We start from the raw sequence: 17,091 nt of genomic DNA on the forward strand, positions 1-17,091 counted from the left end.
AAAAAATTTACCTTCATTTTTTGTTCTTCTGGCCACAAACATATAAAAAAATTTAAACTGATTTTTTTGCCTTTTAGATCAGTCTTCCTTTTTAATGCTCAGGTAGTTTTTCCAAGTGGTAGCTGCACAATGAAAAGGCATCAATCTACACAAGCCATTCTTGGGGACACTTCCTTCTCCCAAAATGAAAAACTGTATCTAAAAGAGCCATTTTACCTCCCAGATCTTTTAAAATACCTTTCTCGCAACTATCAGCAAAATATACTGCAAAAAAAAGAATTTGTTGGCTCAGCTGCAGCAGTAGCAAGCTGGAAAGGCAAAGTGCTTGGACTTACCATAGGCAGGAAATTCACCTGCAGCCCTTTCCAAGAGCATAACCAGCAAAATGTTACTGTCATCTTGTTCTGCTGCACCCCAAAACCTATGATCATGCCCAACATATGGAGTACTTGTACTTCTTGGATGGGAACCAAAAACCTCCATTGTCTCTGGAATTCACTCATGAATATAGAAGCTGTAACTTTTAGACAGTACTCATTAAAACACCATTTTGTTTTACTTTTGGCTCCAAGACAAAGTCTATTATATAGAGATCTGTAGCAAAAACAGCTCTTGAAATAAATAGAAAAGGTTATTTATTTATTTATTGGAGGAAGTGAGAAGAGGTGCCCTATTTACAAATGCAGTCTGGCTTAAGAACAGTTTTGTTTTCCACTGGTTCCTCATTTCGAAGGTTATTTCAGCATCTGGTATGCATCCCAGTCATACAAATGATTGAAAGGGGATTTTGCTGTCAAAAGCCCAGGAAAAAAGACTAAACCCAACTCCTCCCACAGAGCCAACAGGTAAGGAATGAGATGATGGGCAGAAAGTGCTGCATATTTGCTAATAGCATCTTGGTGACACCAATGGATGCAGGCAAATAAACGATTCCTCATGAAGAAATGAGTTGTTTCTGTCTTCCCACAGGTTATTTTCCCAAGCGTTGCAGACAGGGAGGCACAAATAATCCCAAGACTGTTCTGCTGACAGCTCTAATAATCTTATTTATTATATGACAAATCTCTTTTCCGTGCTGAAATTGTTATGTCTTGATACCCCCTTCCTCTTTTGTGGTCTGGTGGCTGCTAAAATGAAACAACAGGATGAGAAATCACACCATCAAGATTTGTTAGACCTTGCCATGGGTCCTCTCCCTCTTATTTCTCCCAATTGCTGAGCAACTCAGCAGTAGCTTGCAGAGGAGGAGGAGACCATTTCAGAACAGGCAAATATTGCCTAAAGAAGCCCTGCTGAAAGCAAGCAAAGCCCTGCTGCTAAGAAAAAAACACACTCAGTTCTCTTTTCCTAGACATTTCCCTTTTCTTTAGAAAACGTTCTTTGTATCAAATCTTATCCAAAGGTTTGGGGGAAACGGAAGAAAGACTTTGAAACAGCTGAAGGTGTCTTGCAACTCCTGCTTCTGCAAGACATGAAGGACACAGGCCTCTTTTTGGCACTGTATGAGCTTCTGGGGCTCTGTTCTGCAGCACTGGGGACAAAGGGAGTTACAGCAACTCACTACATTGATGTTATTGCTAAGGAAGGATGCCACAAGATGCTACCCAACATCTAAGGAAGCAATACATCTACAGAAACAGCAAAAACTTCGCATCCGTTGAGCTGCTTTAAAATTTTTACCAAAGTCTTCACAAAATAAAAGCCCAATTTATGAAAATGAAATTAATCTAATCTTCAATAAAAGGAGAAGGACAGCCTCAAACTGTCTCTTGATGTGATTCCCAAGGGATCGGGTTGCCCTAAGGTCCCTCTGAAAATAGCAGCCATGGGCATTAATGGACACATTGAACCTCAGCTACAATCTAGTGCTGACCTGAGCCATGCTAGCCCCAGATGAATGGGATCTCCTTGCCCTCAGGATGCCATCACTGTGACCATGTTGGGCTGCTCTGCTCTTACCGCTCCTCTGTGCTCTGCCCCAAAATGACCAGGTCCATAGCCAAACCGAAAATGCATGGAGAGACAACCTGGGACAGCACAGCTCCAAAAATAATCCCACCTCCACTGTGGAAGAAATACTACACAATCTCCATGCTGGATTAACATGGCTTCCTTTCGACACTGTGATCCAGGACGTAACCCCCATCATGAGTAGAGGAACAGTAAAAATCCTTCCAGTTAAAACCATCTCATGCTTTCTCTCCTGGGCTCTGGGAACAGAGGTGATGGCTGCACTGGGTGACAGCTACTGGGCTAAAATGCTGGTATAGAGGCAATCCCACACTATCTTTGGCCAGGACACAGGAAAATTGATGCCATGTTGTTGCTGGAGGCCACCAAGAACCAGAACTTTTCTTCTGGATGTCCCCAGCCCATGGTGGGAAGGAAGAGGGGGGGTAACATCTTTTATTTAAGCAGACTCCTTCTACCTCATATACGCAATCAAAACTTCTGAAGGTGTTATATGTTGCTCAAACAAAACAGCAGCAAAAATACAAAGCATAGGGGTAACACAAAAGGGAGACAAAACAAAGTGAAAGAGGGGAAAAAAAGGAAAAAACCAAGGAAAAAGCCCCAATCTTGTACCTGATGCATAGCAAACTGTACAGTATATACATCTTCATCACATATTATCCTCCTTGAAGAGCAAACAAAAAGAACTTGGTAACACAGAGGAAAGAAAAAAAAATATACACCCTGTATTGTATGTGCCATGGAGCAAGCAACATGTTTATATGCTAGTCTCTATAACTTAATGCTGTGTAACAGCATTTTTTTTCTTTAAATTTAAAAAACAAAATATCTATTGAGAAATAATCTAATATTGCTCTTCAATACACTTCTGTAGACAAGTAAGACTTGAAGTTAAACTTCAGCAAACTGCAGCTATTGGGAGCCCATGAATGGCTACAAAAATCCTCTGCTCAAGTCAGTCCTTGGAAGTATTACCATGTGCTGCTGTAATTCAGTATATAAAGGTGCTATATATATATACATATATATATGTACCTCCCATGTACAACAATGTGTGGTGGGGAGGCTTGTTGTTATCACCACTGAAGCTTAAGAGACTGGTTAACCTCACATACAGCAGATTCGTTTCCATGTTCCATGCATCTTACATTGACTTCATGAAAATGAGGACACAAACAGGAAGAAAAGGAAAACTTTAGTCAAACACTGCTTTAGAAACGCTGCATCAGAAGCCAATGTCCTTCAGGTGTAGGAACCACTGAATTTCCCTTTTTATCTTTTCTTGAGTTTTTTTTTAGTCAAAATAAATCTCAAGGCTAGTGTACAAAGTGCAGGACCGACCCACTTGAGGAAGCAACTTTAGAACCGAGTTACAATGGCACCATCCCATTCACCAACTGGACCTTCATTTCTTGAAGGCTGTTCATTATCTTCTTCTGGTGACCAACAAGTGTCACTCCCAGGCGTCTCAAATCCCTGTGGGAGAAAGCAGACGTTGGTTCCATGGACCTCTCAGGCACACGCTGCCGCGCACACCACGCTCTGCATATGCTGAGGCTGCTGCCAGCGCCTACCCGTCACCATTGGCAGCTCCCGAAGCCAAGTTTAGTTTGCAAGTTTTATTTTCCCCATTTGTAAAAAATTTTTTTTATGGCTGACAGCATCTCAGAGAAATCACCTCACTGTCCAAGGAGAAAGGCCGGACAGCAAAGTGTCAGCATCATCTTTGGCCAAGGATTCTGCTAGGCGTGAAAAGTCCTATTTCCAAGAGAAAAGCCACGTAAGAAAGCCTGTGTTGCAGTTTCCTCTTCTCATGGGAGAGGTTAGTATTTGATCTCAGATACGAGCAGTAAGAAGTGAGGTCAATCCATGGTTCCTTTCTCTTCAGATAAGGCAAAGCCAAAGAAACACAAATGGCAAAAGCTTCAAGGATGGCCACCAGCCTGATGACCCCCTAAAGTCAACAGGAATTGGCAAAAGCTCCCCTCTGGGTTTTTGCAAATCTTCCCATAAACCCACATTTCATTTTTTTGCTTTGGGTGAATTCTATAAGCCAAAGGCATTTGTGTTGAGTCTCCCTACTGGACTGCCATCGCAGGAAAGCTGTAAAATAAGCTAGCTTATGTAACATGCAGAATCAGAAGGAAAGTTTCTTTTCTCATGAACTCAGCCCTCTAAAATTTAGTTGTACAGTTGAAGGCAATCACCACGATTCACATGAATGGTGTGAAAGAGGCACCTCCAGGGGACAATTTATTCCATCCAAAGACAGGAGTGGGACAAGTTGTCTCCTATAGATACTACAGCAGGACCTTGGGTAATTAGATTCAATGACACATCTAAAGCCAAGTAAGGTCATCAGCTATGGCAGAGTATAATTGCATAGATTTCTTACTAGGTGGAAAAGTGTTAACAAAGAAATTGTAGGAATGAAAGCTCAGAAGAAACATCAAGACAATTGCGCATGTGTTTCCAGCACAAGACACAGAAACTGCTAGAGAAGCAGTTTGACTTAATAGGAGACATGGTGTTTTGTCTGAAGACTTCCAAAAGAGAAATATCAGCCCTTTGCTTTCTACTTCCAGACTGGACTGAGTAAAGGATGTTTCAAAGTCAGGCCTTACTGTCCTGCCAATACACTCATGAATCCTAGACTGTTGACACGCTGTGGGCAAGTCTTTTAGGACAAAGCTCTCCACTGAAAGCCAATGAGACCTGACCTCCTTGAATATGCAGCTGTTTTTTGGAAACCATGCTGGCACATTTATACAAAGTCTGGGGATCGCCAGCAACACCTGGGAGCCCAACCATCCCCTGAGACATATTGCAAATGTAGCCTACAGTTCATAGCACGGCTGTGTGCTGGACTGCAGGTGTACATGTGTAGTGGCCACCAAAATATTTTCATGCAACGCATGAGCTGCCCGTGGAGGTGTACCTCTGTCAGCAGCTTTACATTCTGGACAGAAACTCCTGTGCAAGAACAACCAACCATCCATATCCAAAAATTCACAGATGAACATTGCTTTGAATAAAAAGCAATCCTGAGTGAAGGCTAATACATTAACACATAAACTAGTTGAAGCCAAAAGCTAGATCTCTTGTTCTCCAAGGACTGTCATGTTCTCAGCCTTTTGATTAGGAAAATACCAGATTTTTTGCTTCAGGCTAAACACATAATTTCATTATTGTACCCTTTTTCAGCAGTGCATCTCAATGATGCAAAAGGAAATCACAATCTAAGGGGCACGGAGCAAAGGAGGTCAATGAGACACATCAGCAGTGCTCCTTACCTGGCAGAGAAAAGGTTGCAGCACCTGTAAAAGGTCTCTACCTTTTCAGGGGGACATGCTTTCATTTCTGCCTCCACTGATTCATGAAACTAGTTCAACAAGCCATCTTAATAATGAAGGAAAATGAAGTAATGCTATTGTTACATGCAATTTATTTTATGTACACAGCACAGTTGGAAGTTCACACCAAAGATAAAAAAAACCCAACAAAAAACCCCAACAAACCCAAAAACCAACACACTATAGGACCTGATTTTTAAAAGAGCCAACATCCATCTTCCCCCTGCTGAGTGCTGCTCTGCTGGCACTTTTTGAAAATTCAGCTTTGTTTTTCAGGTATCTAAAATGCAAGCTGAGCTCTTTTGAAAATCCAGTACCATGTACTTCAGAGATGTATAATTTCTGATACTCTTGCATGTTATGCCGAAAAAAACAGCCCGAAACCTCGAGAAAGGCATGTATGTCTTCACATTTCACACACAGCCCCATCAGTCTAATAAAAACCTGCCTACTCACTACAAAGCCTTTTTTCCTCCCCATATAGTATCCCCTTAACTCAATATCCTTGAGGATTGTCTCATTGATTTACAAGAGGGAAAGAAGAAAGAAAGAGTTTCTGGTTTCAATCCATTAGCTGCTCACCAGGGGATCCAGTCTATTTTTTTTTTGAATATCAAATCCTCTCGAATGTGAAGCCACCAGCCAAAGGCATGGGGACTCCTCAGAAAGGCGAAAAACAGTACCATGGGGTCTTTCACCTCTGCACAGATGAACCAGAAGACAAAGCTCCTGAGCCAGATGCTCACCTAGTATAAAATCAGCAGCTTTATTCAAAAGCCACCTTGCGCATAGCAAAGACAACAACAAAACTTTCCAAAAACTGCCCAGAGAACACAGGAGCTTTAATTCCCATTTTTAAGCATGACTTACAGGATATTGCACCCTCCTGTGCATCCAGTGCTGAAGGACTTGAAGCAGCATAAGGCAGAAGTCAATTTTAAACAGAATTGGGTGAGCAAACCAGCTTGTTTGGGGACAAAAACCTCCCAGCAACTTCTGTACCAAAGGGCTGCGAAACAGCTGTTCTCAAGCTCCAGTCCAGAGCTGTCTGGCTCATGTTACTGCAGCCAAGTGGTAATTTCACTGGGCTCAGCTCTGCAGAGGGAGAAAAGGCACAGCTAAGACCCGTGGGCAAACAACACTTGTAATCAGGATGCAGGCTGCACCCTGCTGTGGGAGTGACCCAATCCCTGGTGCCGGGTTTTGTGTGTGCTGCTGCAGCAGAGATACATGCACCCATGTGCTGTGTGGCCTCCCTGCTTCAAAATACTTGACCTCCCCAGCCATGAGACAACTTTTATTCTTATTTTAGGGAGAAAATCTCCCCTTTTCATTTCTTTCAGTCACACTGGGCTGAAAATGAAACCAAGCAGGAATTCGAATCCCTTGTCAACACGGTACTAAAAGGCTGATCTAAGGTGACCAAAAAGCCAAGGAAATAAAGGGGAAAATTGGTGTGGGCTCATCCCAAACAGCCTGTATACAGCTGCACGCATGCTGCTCTCTTACCACAGCCTTACACAGAAGTCCAGCTGCAACGTGACAGTGACAACACGGTATCCCCTTCCCTGCAATATCCTCCATTTGCACGGGTTGAATTCACAGTCTCCATGTTGTAAGAAATATATTTAAAACATTTTATTTACAAATAGAACTACTTGTACACCATGGACCAGTTTGCCAAACACAGTGTAGACTAGGACTGTATTTCCACATAAAACACAACCCCCTCACCAGCCGGTTAGTCATGCAAGAAAAAGGGACAGGTTCCTGAATGATCTCCATGGCTGGCAGCCATCAACCTATCACAGATGTTTTGTATTTCATCTCCCATCCAGGCCAGATTTCACCACTCTTCTGAGCCTGGTATTACTACAATTGCTCATGCAGACTGGGACTACTCATGGAGTTAGTGAGTTGTCAGTTCAAATGGGGGGGAAACAAGAAGAACCTCAAAGACCTTCAGATGATGCTAAAGAGAGAGGAATCCACTTGCTAGGGACTATTGCATGAAATGAGGAACTTAAAAAAAAAATTGTTTTAAGAGTTCATCTGCTCTTATTCATAATTCCCATTCTACTTGATTACAAGATGAGAATTTGTTCAGAAGCAGACACAGCATCACAATCTCAGGACTGAGATTTCAGGTTAAAAATAAGCATGTAGAGCAGGTGAACTCTTAAATGCTCTTCATTCAGTATAACATTTAATAAATAATTTATTTTATTTTAGAAGAAAAAATATATACAATGCAAAGCAACACAGCACATGTTATTACAAATATTCAGAGCTCTTCATCTAATAACAAACAACAGGGTGTCCTGAGATTCAGTGAGTACAGATCTTTCAAAAGGTGAAAATATGTAGTCCACATGGTTAGTAATTGGTCCAGTCAAGGATCAGACTGAAACTCATGTCATGGATCTATCTATTCTTGAGTATTGTCCTTGTAAAGTTATTCTTGCAGTGGATTGAAAGAGCTCCAGACACACTCAAAGTCACTAGGTGGTCCACAAGTTTAAAGAGCAGGTCTGGTCCACTGGAAAGGTTCCCTTCAAGTCTGATATCCAGTTGGAAAGAGGGGGTGGAGGGTGAGGCTCCACTTTTCACAAGGTGATTCATCCCTTTGCAAGAATTAGAGCTAAATGTAGAAATCACTCTTTGAACACATACAATTTCAGGTCTTTGCTTAAGCAGGCAGAGCTTAGGACTTGGGGTGATATTAATCAGTTTTTAATCTTTTGCTTTCAGAAATTTGTCACTAATACTACTCTTCCCTGAAATAAATGCACCAAGCCATTAGTCTGAAAGAATCAGGGTGGTAATCAGGATTTTACTTTGCATGACAGGGGAGGGAGGATTAAAAAAAAAAAAAAAAGAAGCTGAACATCTACTATCTCAACCCTATCTCAACCACGTCCTGTAAAGAAGCCATAAGCTAGGCACCCCCACAGTCACCAGTCCTGTGAGCGTTTTGGCCAACCCCTCCTACAGCACCAGTAATTTTTTTTTTTTTTCAGTAGATTTTAGGAATTCTTTACATTCATTATATTTTTTTTCTCCTGCCTTTTCTGGCAGCAATTATCGAGTTCTCCTTTCTCCATCTAATTTCTACATCTGTCTCCTACACTGTTTGAATTTGGTGAAGACCATTTTGGATGGTATTTGAAGGTAACTTCTTAAATTGTAAAGATTGTTTTACTGATGTCATTTGGGGAAAGCAAGCTTCTTTCAGATGTTCAGATCATCTTTTCACCTGATCCCCCCAAGTCCCAGCTCTGTAATATACAGAACAGTTGCCTGTATTAAAAATGACAAGGAACATTTAACCTGAATTCTCCTTCGCAGAGTACAAAATGTTTTGTTGTTCCCTTTTAGAGGGAGAAAAAAATATTAAAACCTCCAGAAAACTAAAACCACCAGTATATTAACCTTTTAAGAACTTTGCTTATTCTGTTTATTTTCTGGGGAACCCATGAGAGTCTCAGCTGAGCGCATTAGGAGCCATTTTTCTCCCTTACTTTATTTTTTAAGGGCAACCTGCCAGTTTACATCAATCTGAGCATGTGGTTCAGGCCTTCAATATGTGACGCTTTCCCTCTTTAGCCACTATGATGATTTCTCTTTTTTTTTTAATAGCTGAGAATCTGGTCTTTTGTCTTTTTTTTTTGCATCTGAGAGAGATGAGAGAAGTTTTGATTTGGATGGCTAGTTGGGTTTTTAATTAGTCTTCCACTGTTTTCCCTAAAATAAACCTGAGTGGGGTCAAGCCTTCTTGTTAAGCCAGCACTGCAACACAAAGGTATGAGGGCTGAGAGAGAGAAGAACCAAGCAAGCATCTCTGCAAGCACCTCTGTCCACAGGTAGTTGGGGTGGGGACAGGGAATTTATTTACTGGCATGGATAACTAACTAGCTCGAATTAGTTTCAACCTTTTTTTCAGTTTCAACTAAAATGCAAGATGGATCCATGAAATGCTTCCTTTCGTTTTATAAAAACTCAAACAACCAAAATCCAGAAGCTCCCTAGGCTCCCAGGCATCAGCTCCTTTGCACTGCTCTGCTGCTGTAAAAGCCCAGAAGAAAGTTGAAGCTGAGCAGCTTAGACATGTTGTCTACACTGGGGTGAGCAGGATGAAACTTGTGCTATAGAGAACATACTGGGACCTGGTGAGGGGGCCTTAGAGGTGGTTTGCAGCTGGAGGTCAGAGCATCTCTGGTAACTATTATTTCATTAAGACTTCAGACCAACTTGCCTTTCTGGCTAGAACTGTACAGATAATGGGTTCCTTGGTTCACTGCCAATTAGAACAACCATTTTGAAACACATTTTGGGGAGCCTGAAAAGATCTTGGGGGATATTTTTGAAGTTTCTGGAATACCGAAGAGTAAACACAGGGAAATAGTTGAGTTTTAAAGTCAAATTAAGAGAAAATTTCATATCTGAAATTTTAAATTTTAAACTCAACACTTTCACTGATCCAAACCAAAGCATTTCACTTCTGAGCATTTCATTTAGAGCTCTTGAAATTACATAAAATGCTAAAGAGGAACAAACTAGAAGCCTAGTTTTCTTTTCTGACATGGCTAATTCAGCTAAACAGCAATAAATACGTGATGTAACAACAATAAATCTGTGATGTGTTTTAGACAATCTGTATTTTCTACCAGAATTTGCTCTGGTTATAAGAATGAGGTGGTATAGTAGACAAGAATGCTCCTTTTCTCTTAAATTACTGCTTCATCCTATCCCTCTTCTTTCCATTCAACTACTAAGTATTGCTGCTGTGTGGGCATCCTGGGGATGGTCCTCTTCCTTGGTTAACATTTGTAGATTACCAATCTAAACTGTGGAGTCCTCAAAAGCCAAAGTAACATGGCATGTAATCGCAGGACTAGGCTGGGAAGCAACATGTAAGAATCTCAGGAACTCAAAAAAAGATCTAGGTAGAAATCCATGCACCCTGACTTCCCAGACAGTTGCTAGAGAGGATTTCATCCCTAGCTCAGGGTTTTCATGTAAACGCCTGAAGAAAGACTGGATGAGTCCAGGTGTAAGGGGTAAATTGATAACATGAGTGAAGCAAATAAAATCAGTGTGAGAGCAGATATGTTCCTGCACTCCCTCCATGTATGTAACGTGAAACTGAACTCCATAGAGATATTACCAACCTGCATCACAGGCAAAGGACTCCTATGCTGTACAGTGAGCTCCACAGCAAGCCCTGTGGCAGACAGGAGGAAATGCTGCAGTTCTGTGGGGTGTGGGGATTTTTCTTGTTTTACTCTTAACCCTCGGCGCCAATTCTGTATGTGCACTGGTAATTTGCACGTGGTGAGAGGAGACACAACCTTCTCCCAAGCAGCACAGAGCATAATATTTCCCATTCTGCCCTAATACCTGCAGTAAACTAAGCTCAAATTAACCCAGCTAGAAAGGCAGGCTTTGAAGCGAGTTTGAGAAAGTGGCAGGCAGTAGGAGAAAAATCTGGCATAATTACACAAGCAAGTCAGGCAGTTAAAGGTTGAGCATAACAAATTATCAGCCCCAAGGCATTTAGCAAGTAATTTTAGTGCTGTTGCCCCAACTGCAGTCATATTCACGTGCAAAAACCAAGGGCACATGCAGAAGAAAGAGTCTCAGCCATGAAGTCTGTCCCCTAGAGCTGTGGGTTTGCTGATGCTCTTCCATTGGCCCTGGCCGTATCTATTTCTGTTATTGTTGAGTACTATTTCCACGCCTTACTGGGCTTGACTGTCCACTTGGTTACATCCAGATCAACCGTGAAACCAGCTAATCTGGTGTGAAGCTGGTATATCTCAGCAGGGACTCTAGCACCTATACATTTACTAGAAGGGTGGGGATTTTATTTGTTGGTAACCTCAAATAATCAACTGCTATTATGCTGAGAGGATGGCCTGGCAATTACTCAAAATCATGCATTAATATCTGTGAGTAAAAGAGTCAGAGTGATGGCTGCCAATGTAGTGACTGTAAGTTTTAGTCTTGCCTGCACTTGTTATCATCAATAGAGGTGCTACATGAGAAACTGTAGACTGCAAACAAAGGGTAATATTTTCCCTTTCTGCAGTCTCATCCCTGCATATTTTTGAATGGTTTGTCTTCCCCCCCCCTTCCCCCTGCAGTTCCAAAAAATGAGGTGAAAATGATCTGAGAACTACTTACTCTAGGGTCACCTGAGCCACTGCATCCATTGAACTGTATCCATTCTCCATGAAGATCTCTGTGTATCGGCCCATTTTGATGGCTTCCAGCCACTCACCCACCGACCTGTAGGCACCACTCCCAACTGGACTGTGCTCCACCAACAGATTTGATACTCTAAAGACAAGCAAAAACAAAGAAGCAAACAGAATCAGTATCAAGATGTACACAACATGACTCAAGTTACTTGTATTTTTATATGGTAAAGATGATTTTCTTGTTCCATTTTCAGTGGTTGCTGCAGCCTAAATCCTCCCAGCAGGCTTGTTATGCAATGTATCAAACACATCACTTCACCTGTAACTTCACTCATTTTTGAGTTCCTGCCATTTGTGGTCCTACCAAAAGCAGAAAAAGGAGGGAAGATTGTTGGGGTCCATCAGTGCTGGTCACTTTTCAAGCAACACCCCTAAGGGCACAGGAACAGGCAATTCCCAAATGTCAGAAGTCAAGCAGACAAGGCAGAAGGCCAGTTTGGTTGAGCAGCAATCTCCTTTGGAGCTAAGGCAAAAAAGGAAGGTATATGCCAAGTGGAAGCAAGGTCAGGTGACGTGGGAAGAATACAGAGATTCTGCTTGCCTCTTCAGGGAGAAAATTCATGTGGCCAAAGCTCAGCTGGAGTTGAAGCTGGACAGAAATATGGGGGACAATAAAAAGAGTTCAAATATATTAATGGCAACTGGTAGTACAGAAATAACATTAGACCACTACAGGATGAGGATAGTCCCCTCACAAACAGGGACAGAGACAAGGCAGAGGTGTTTAATGCATTCTTTGCCTCTGTCTTCAACATGGATGACAGACCAAGGGGATCTCAGTGCCCTGAGCTGGAGGACCATGACTGCGAGAATGACCAACTCCCAGTCGACCCTGAAATTGTGCGGGATCTGCTGCTCCAACTGGATCTCTCCAAATGTATGGGGTCTGATGAGATTCATCCAAGAATCCTCAAAGAGCTGGCTGATGTAATTGTAAAACCTCTCTCATGATTTTTGAGCAGTCTTGGGAATGTGGAGAGGTCCCAGCTGACTCAAAGTTGGTAAACGTTGTTCCAATTTTCAAGAAGGGCAAGAAGGAGGACCCTGAAATATGCAGGCCTGTCAGTCTCACTTCAGTGTCTGGTAAAGTTATGGAGAAGATTATTCTGGGAGGTATCAAAAAACACCTGAAAGACAACACTGTCATTGGTCACAGCCAGCACAGCTTCATGAGAGAAAAGTCCTGCTTATCAAACCTGATTTCCTTTTATAACAAGGTAACCCACCTAGTTGATCAAGGGAAGACAGTTGAGGTAGTCTTTTTGGATTTCAGTAAAGCTTTTGATACTGTCTTTCACAGTAGCCTTCTGGACAAAATGTCCAACATACCTGGATAAACACATCATATGGTGGGTGAACAATTGGCTCAGGGGTCCAAGCACTAAGAGTAATACTGAATGGGGTTACATCAGGCTGGCATCTGGTCACTAGTGGACTGGTCACCTAGGGCTCCATCTTAGGCCCAGTGCTCTTCAACATCTTCATGAATGACTTGGTGCAGGACTGGAAGGGATACTAAGTGAGTTTGCAGATGACACAAAACTGGGAGGAGCTGTTGACTCCCTTAAAAGCAGGGAGGCCCTGCAGAGAGACCTTGACAAATTAGAGGACTGGGCAATCACCAACCATATGAAGTTCAACAAGGGGAAGTGCTGGATTCTACACCTGGGATGGGGCAACCCTGGATGTACACAGAGACTGGCAAATGAGATGCTGGAGAGCAGTGCTGAGGAAAGGGACCTGGGGGTCCTGGTTGAGTCATTGTGCCCTGGCAGACAGGAGGGCCAACCATGTCCTAGGGGCATCAGGCAAAGCGTTGCTTAGCCAGTTGAGGGAGGGGATTGTTCTGCTTTGCTCTGCAGTGGGGCGGCCTTGCCTTGAATATGGTGTGCAGTTTTGGGCACCACAATATAAGAAAGATATTCAGCTACTGGAGAGTGTACAAAGGAGGGCAACAAAGATGATTGAGGAGAAGAGGTATGAGGAGCAGCTGAGGTTACTTGGACTGTAGAAGAGGAAACTAAGAGGAGACCTCACTGCAGTCTACAACTTCCTCGTGAGGGGAAGAAGAGGGGCAGGCACTCATCTCTTCTCTGTGGTGACCAGTGACAGAACCTGAAGCAAAGGCCTGAAGTTGTGTCAGGGGAGGTTTAGGTTGGATATTAGGAAAATGTTCTTCATCCAGAGGGTGGTTGGGTGCTGGAACAGGCTCCCCAGAGAAGTGGTCACAGCACCAAGCCTGACAGAGTTCAACAAACATTTGGACAATACTCTTGGGCACATGGTGTGACTCTTGGGGATGGTCCTGTGCAGAGCCAGGAGTTGGACTCGGTGATCCTTGTGGGTCTGTTCCAACTCAGCATATTCCGTAATTCTGTGATCCCTGCTACAAGCAGGCTCCCCCAGTCACTCTTAATTCAAAGTCTTCAGTTTCACTCCTCCTGCTCTGTTTTCTTCCTCTGCCTTTAAAGCTCATAATTAACTTAAGGCAGCCCAGAGCCTGGAAGCTGAAACCCAAATTACATTTCCCGGCAGTGTCCATCAATGGCAGGCTGCTGTTAACACTTCAGAGGCTGCTCCTGCACAGTCATGTGGGAGTTTCAGATGCAGACAACATCCAGCGAGCCCTGCAGAGAGCAGCAATGCTCCAACCATGCTCCAGCCCTGAAACCAGAGGTAAACTGCTCCCTCACTCCAGACCTCGCCATGGCAATTGCTACCTGCTCAGCTATGCCATGCACGGAAGAAGCAATTCAGGCAAATAATAACCCTTCACCATGGCAGAAGCATCGATAGAGTACCTAGCACAAGCGACTCGTGCCACGGACAGGTCCACCACCGTACTAATGATGTGCAGAGAGCAGAGAGAGCTTGTCCAAGGTCAGCCAGGAGAGAAACTAGATTTGCCGCCTGCTTTGTAAAGCGGGACATACAGCTAACATAAGCCTAGTGTGAAGATTATTATCCACAGGTAAAAAAACATTTTCTGGATCAGCCTCTGATGGTATTACATTTATAAGACTTTCAACTAGAAGGGGAGCTGGGATATTATATTATTATAGCACTTCAGGAATATTCATATATTTTATGAGCACATTAGTATTATTTGTTTACTTAATAGCAATGCTGAAGGGTCCAATAAAATGTGAATACTTGCAGTACCAGGAACATAATGGCTTCCCATAACATTTTATACACATGAGAAATTCAAAACTCCTAAGTAATCATAATGAGAAGTGGATTTTCATCACTAATGTCAGGAGGTACCTACTGATATGCACATGCTGTAATGTAGAGAGTGACTTCCTCCCTTATTTGCATTAATGAGAATTTCCATAAAGAACACATTACATATATAAAAAAATACTTTACAGCTGCTCTACATTGAAATTATGATTCATTTTGAATACTATGTTCTGGGCACAGCAATCTATGAGTACGGAAATACAGCCCCAAAGCCTGGCTGCTTAGGTGCTCCATCCATATCAAAAATACTCACAGCAGCTCTGAAAGGCAGAGGATTGGAATTACAGGGACCTGTTCATGGAATAAAACATCAGCAAAATGCTTAGCAGCTCAAGGAAATGGTTTGCTGTCTACTCTCCTCTTTTCTGGCATAACAGTTTGGTATAAAAGCGTGCATGAGTCACTGCATAACAGGCCTGGAAAATAACTGTTCTGAACCGAAAATAAAAGAAAAATATCATATATTTTATGCTATCATAAACCTCTTCCTGCAGGTTCGCTGGCACTGACATTACATCTAATTGCTAATAAGAGTAATTTCTTCTTCAGACAGTAAATGATGCATGTAAAATAGCCCAAGGAATCAGATCCATCTTGTATTTAAAAATTAACAGAGATTTCAGGTTCTTCTCTTTTAGTGCATGAAATGCCAAATGTGGGGACATGCCACTGTGGAGATGTCCAGCTGCAACAGGTGAAATGGGTCACATGTAGCAGTGCAAGACCCACTTGGAAGGTGTGAAGACAAATGACTATAAGCTCACAATAGTATATCTGTTTTGGTCCATGCCACCAGTCTAACCTCAACTTATTTCCCTCATACCTGTCCTAGGAAAACAACATCTCTTTTTTTTCCCCTTCTCTGAGAATAAGTCTTTCTGAAGGGCCTTATCCAGTGTTAATTAGGGGAGCTCCACTGCCACCAGTGAAGCATCAGTGATATACATATTCATTACTCCTTTATGACCTTGCAAGGGACTGAGTGATTAGCAACACTGATGGCTCACAGAAAAAGCCTGTCCAAGACTCCAGTATGGTGGAGAAGCCAGTACTAAAACTCCTTAAAAAATATTTAGCTTTTTTTCCCCAAGTGCAGTTTTATTTCTTGACTGTGCTTACCTTACTTGTAGCTGTGTAGCTATTCAGATTCATGTTTAAATGCAAACTGGCTGCTCTATTTATTTAATGTTGTTTTAGTGAAGTGTTTGAGTGTGTTAGAAACCAAAAAGATCCTCTCAAGTCTCTCACAACTTTTAGTGGTGCCTAGCACGCCTGGGAGTAGTTGGGAAAGGATGTACCTGGACATCTCTGAGCTTTGCACATCCAAAAAGTTTAGCCAAGAGATACTCTTCATTTGTATTACCAAAATAAAGTCAACAGGCAGACAATTTGAGCAGCATTTATTTCATGCACCCAAGTCTTGCTGTCTCTAACCTTGGAGTAGAGCACAGGTAGCTTTATCATAGACCTATAAATACTGCTGAAACTCCTGTTTCTAAAAGACAGACCACAGTAATTTTCTTTGTTGCAGCAGCACTGCATTTAAAGTAAGTGAACTGCTCACCTGGCTGCCGACTGCAATAGAAAAAGTTGATTTGAGAAAACTCTCCTGGACATAATGAAGCTGGAGGAACATCCACCCACAGATGCACACAGGCATCAACCCCAGAGGTGGGTATTCAGACAAGGAGCTTGATCTGAGAAATGGTTCTGGCTTGTGTTTGTACCTGCTCGATGCATTAACCAACGTCTTCAAGCTGCTTGGGTTACGGATGAGCTTGTCCAACATGCTGACAATTTCGTCAAACTTGGGCCTGCTGTTGCGGTCTTTCTGCCAGCAGTCGAGCATTAGTTGGTAAAGAGCAGCAGGGCAGTCCATGGGACTTGGCAGGCGATAGCCTTCCTCCACAGCTTTAATCACCTACGGGAGACAAAACACAAGGCTTTTCTTCCTCTTGCCTTTTTCCCAAATGCAACTTGACTTAAATACAGAAATTTGGAACCAGCAATAGACTCATGTAGAATCCTGCCACACCCCAATTCTGTCTATAAAAGACAAGTCCACTGAACCCTCTATCTTTCATATTTTCTATGGGATGTTGAATAACTCAATTTTTGGTCACTGCAAAGTAAATCTAGAAAGCCAAGGCACTGCTGCAACCAGGGGGCCAGATTGTCAGGTTGTACTTGTTCAAAGCTCAGTTGCGGTCGATAGGTTATATGGCAGGAAACTCTTGGAGCCTATGTTAAGTCCA

At 42.5% G+C, this 17,091-nt stretch overlaps 1 protein-coding gene across 10 annotated transcripts in view; it reads right to left on the reverse strand.

The window, feature by feature from the left end:
- Positions 1-618: 618 nt before the first annotated feature.
- Positions 619-17,091, reverse strand: part of EPHA5 (EPH receptor A5) — a 200,343-nt gene continuing 183,870 nt past the window's right edge. For 7 of the 10 annotated variants that reach the window (XM_051790688.1, XM_051790689.1, XM_051790687.1 and 4 more), the window contains 3 exons: positions 16,564-16,757; positions 11,514-11,669; positions 619-3,450 (listed from right to left, as the gene is read on the reverse strand). In XM_051790688.1, the coding sequence (XP_051646648.1) occupies positions 3,345-3,450; positions 11,514-11,669; positions 16,564-16,757 (456 nt within the window). In that variant the 3' untranslated portion in view covers positions 619-3,344. Of the gene's footprint in view, positions 3,451-5,379; positions 7,952-11,509; positions 11,670-16,563; positions 16,758-17,091 lie in introns of those variants that run through there. The other 3 variants (XM_051790682.1, XM_051790681.1, XM_051790686.1) reach the window with 2 other exon arrangements.

Source organism: Manacus candei, unplaced genomic scaffold (assembly GCF_025592945.1).
Source record: "Manacus candei isolate 608988 ecotype Guabito, Panama unplaced genomic scaffold, ASM2559294v1 h1tg000028l, whole genome shotgun sequence".
Classification (NCBI taxonomy): domain Eukaryota; kingdom Metazoa; phylum Chordata; class Aves; order Passeriformes; family Pipridae; genus Manacus; species Manacus candei.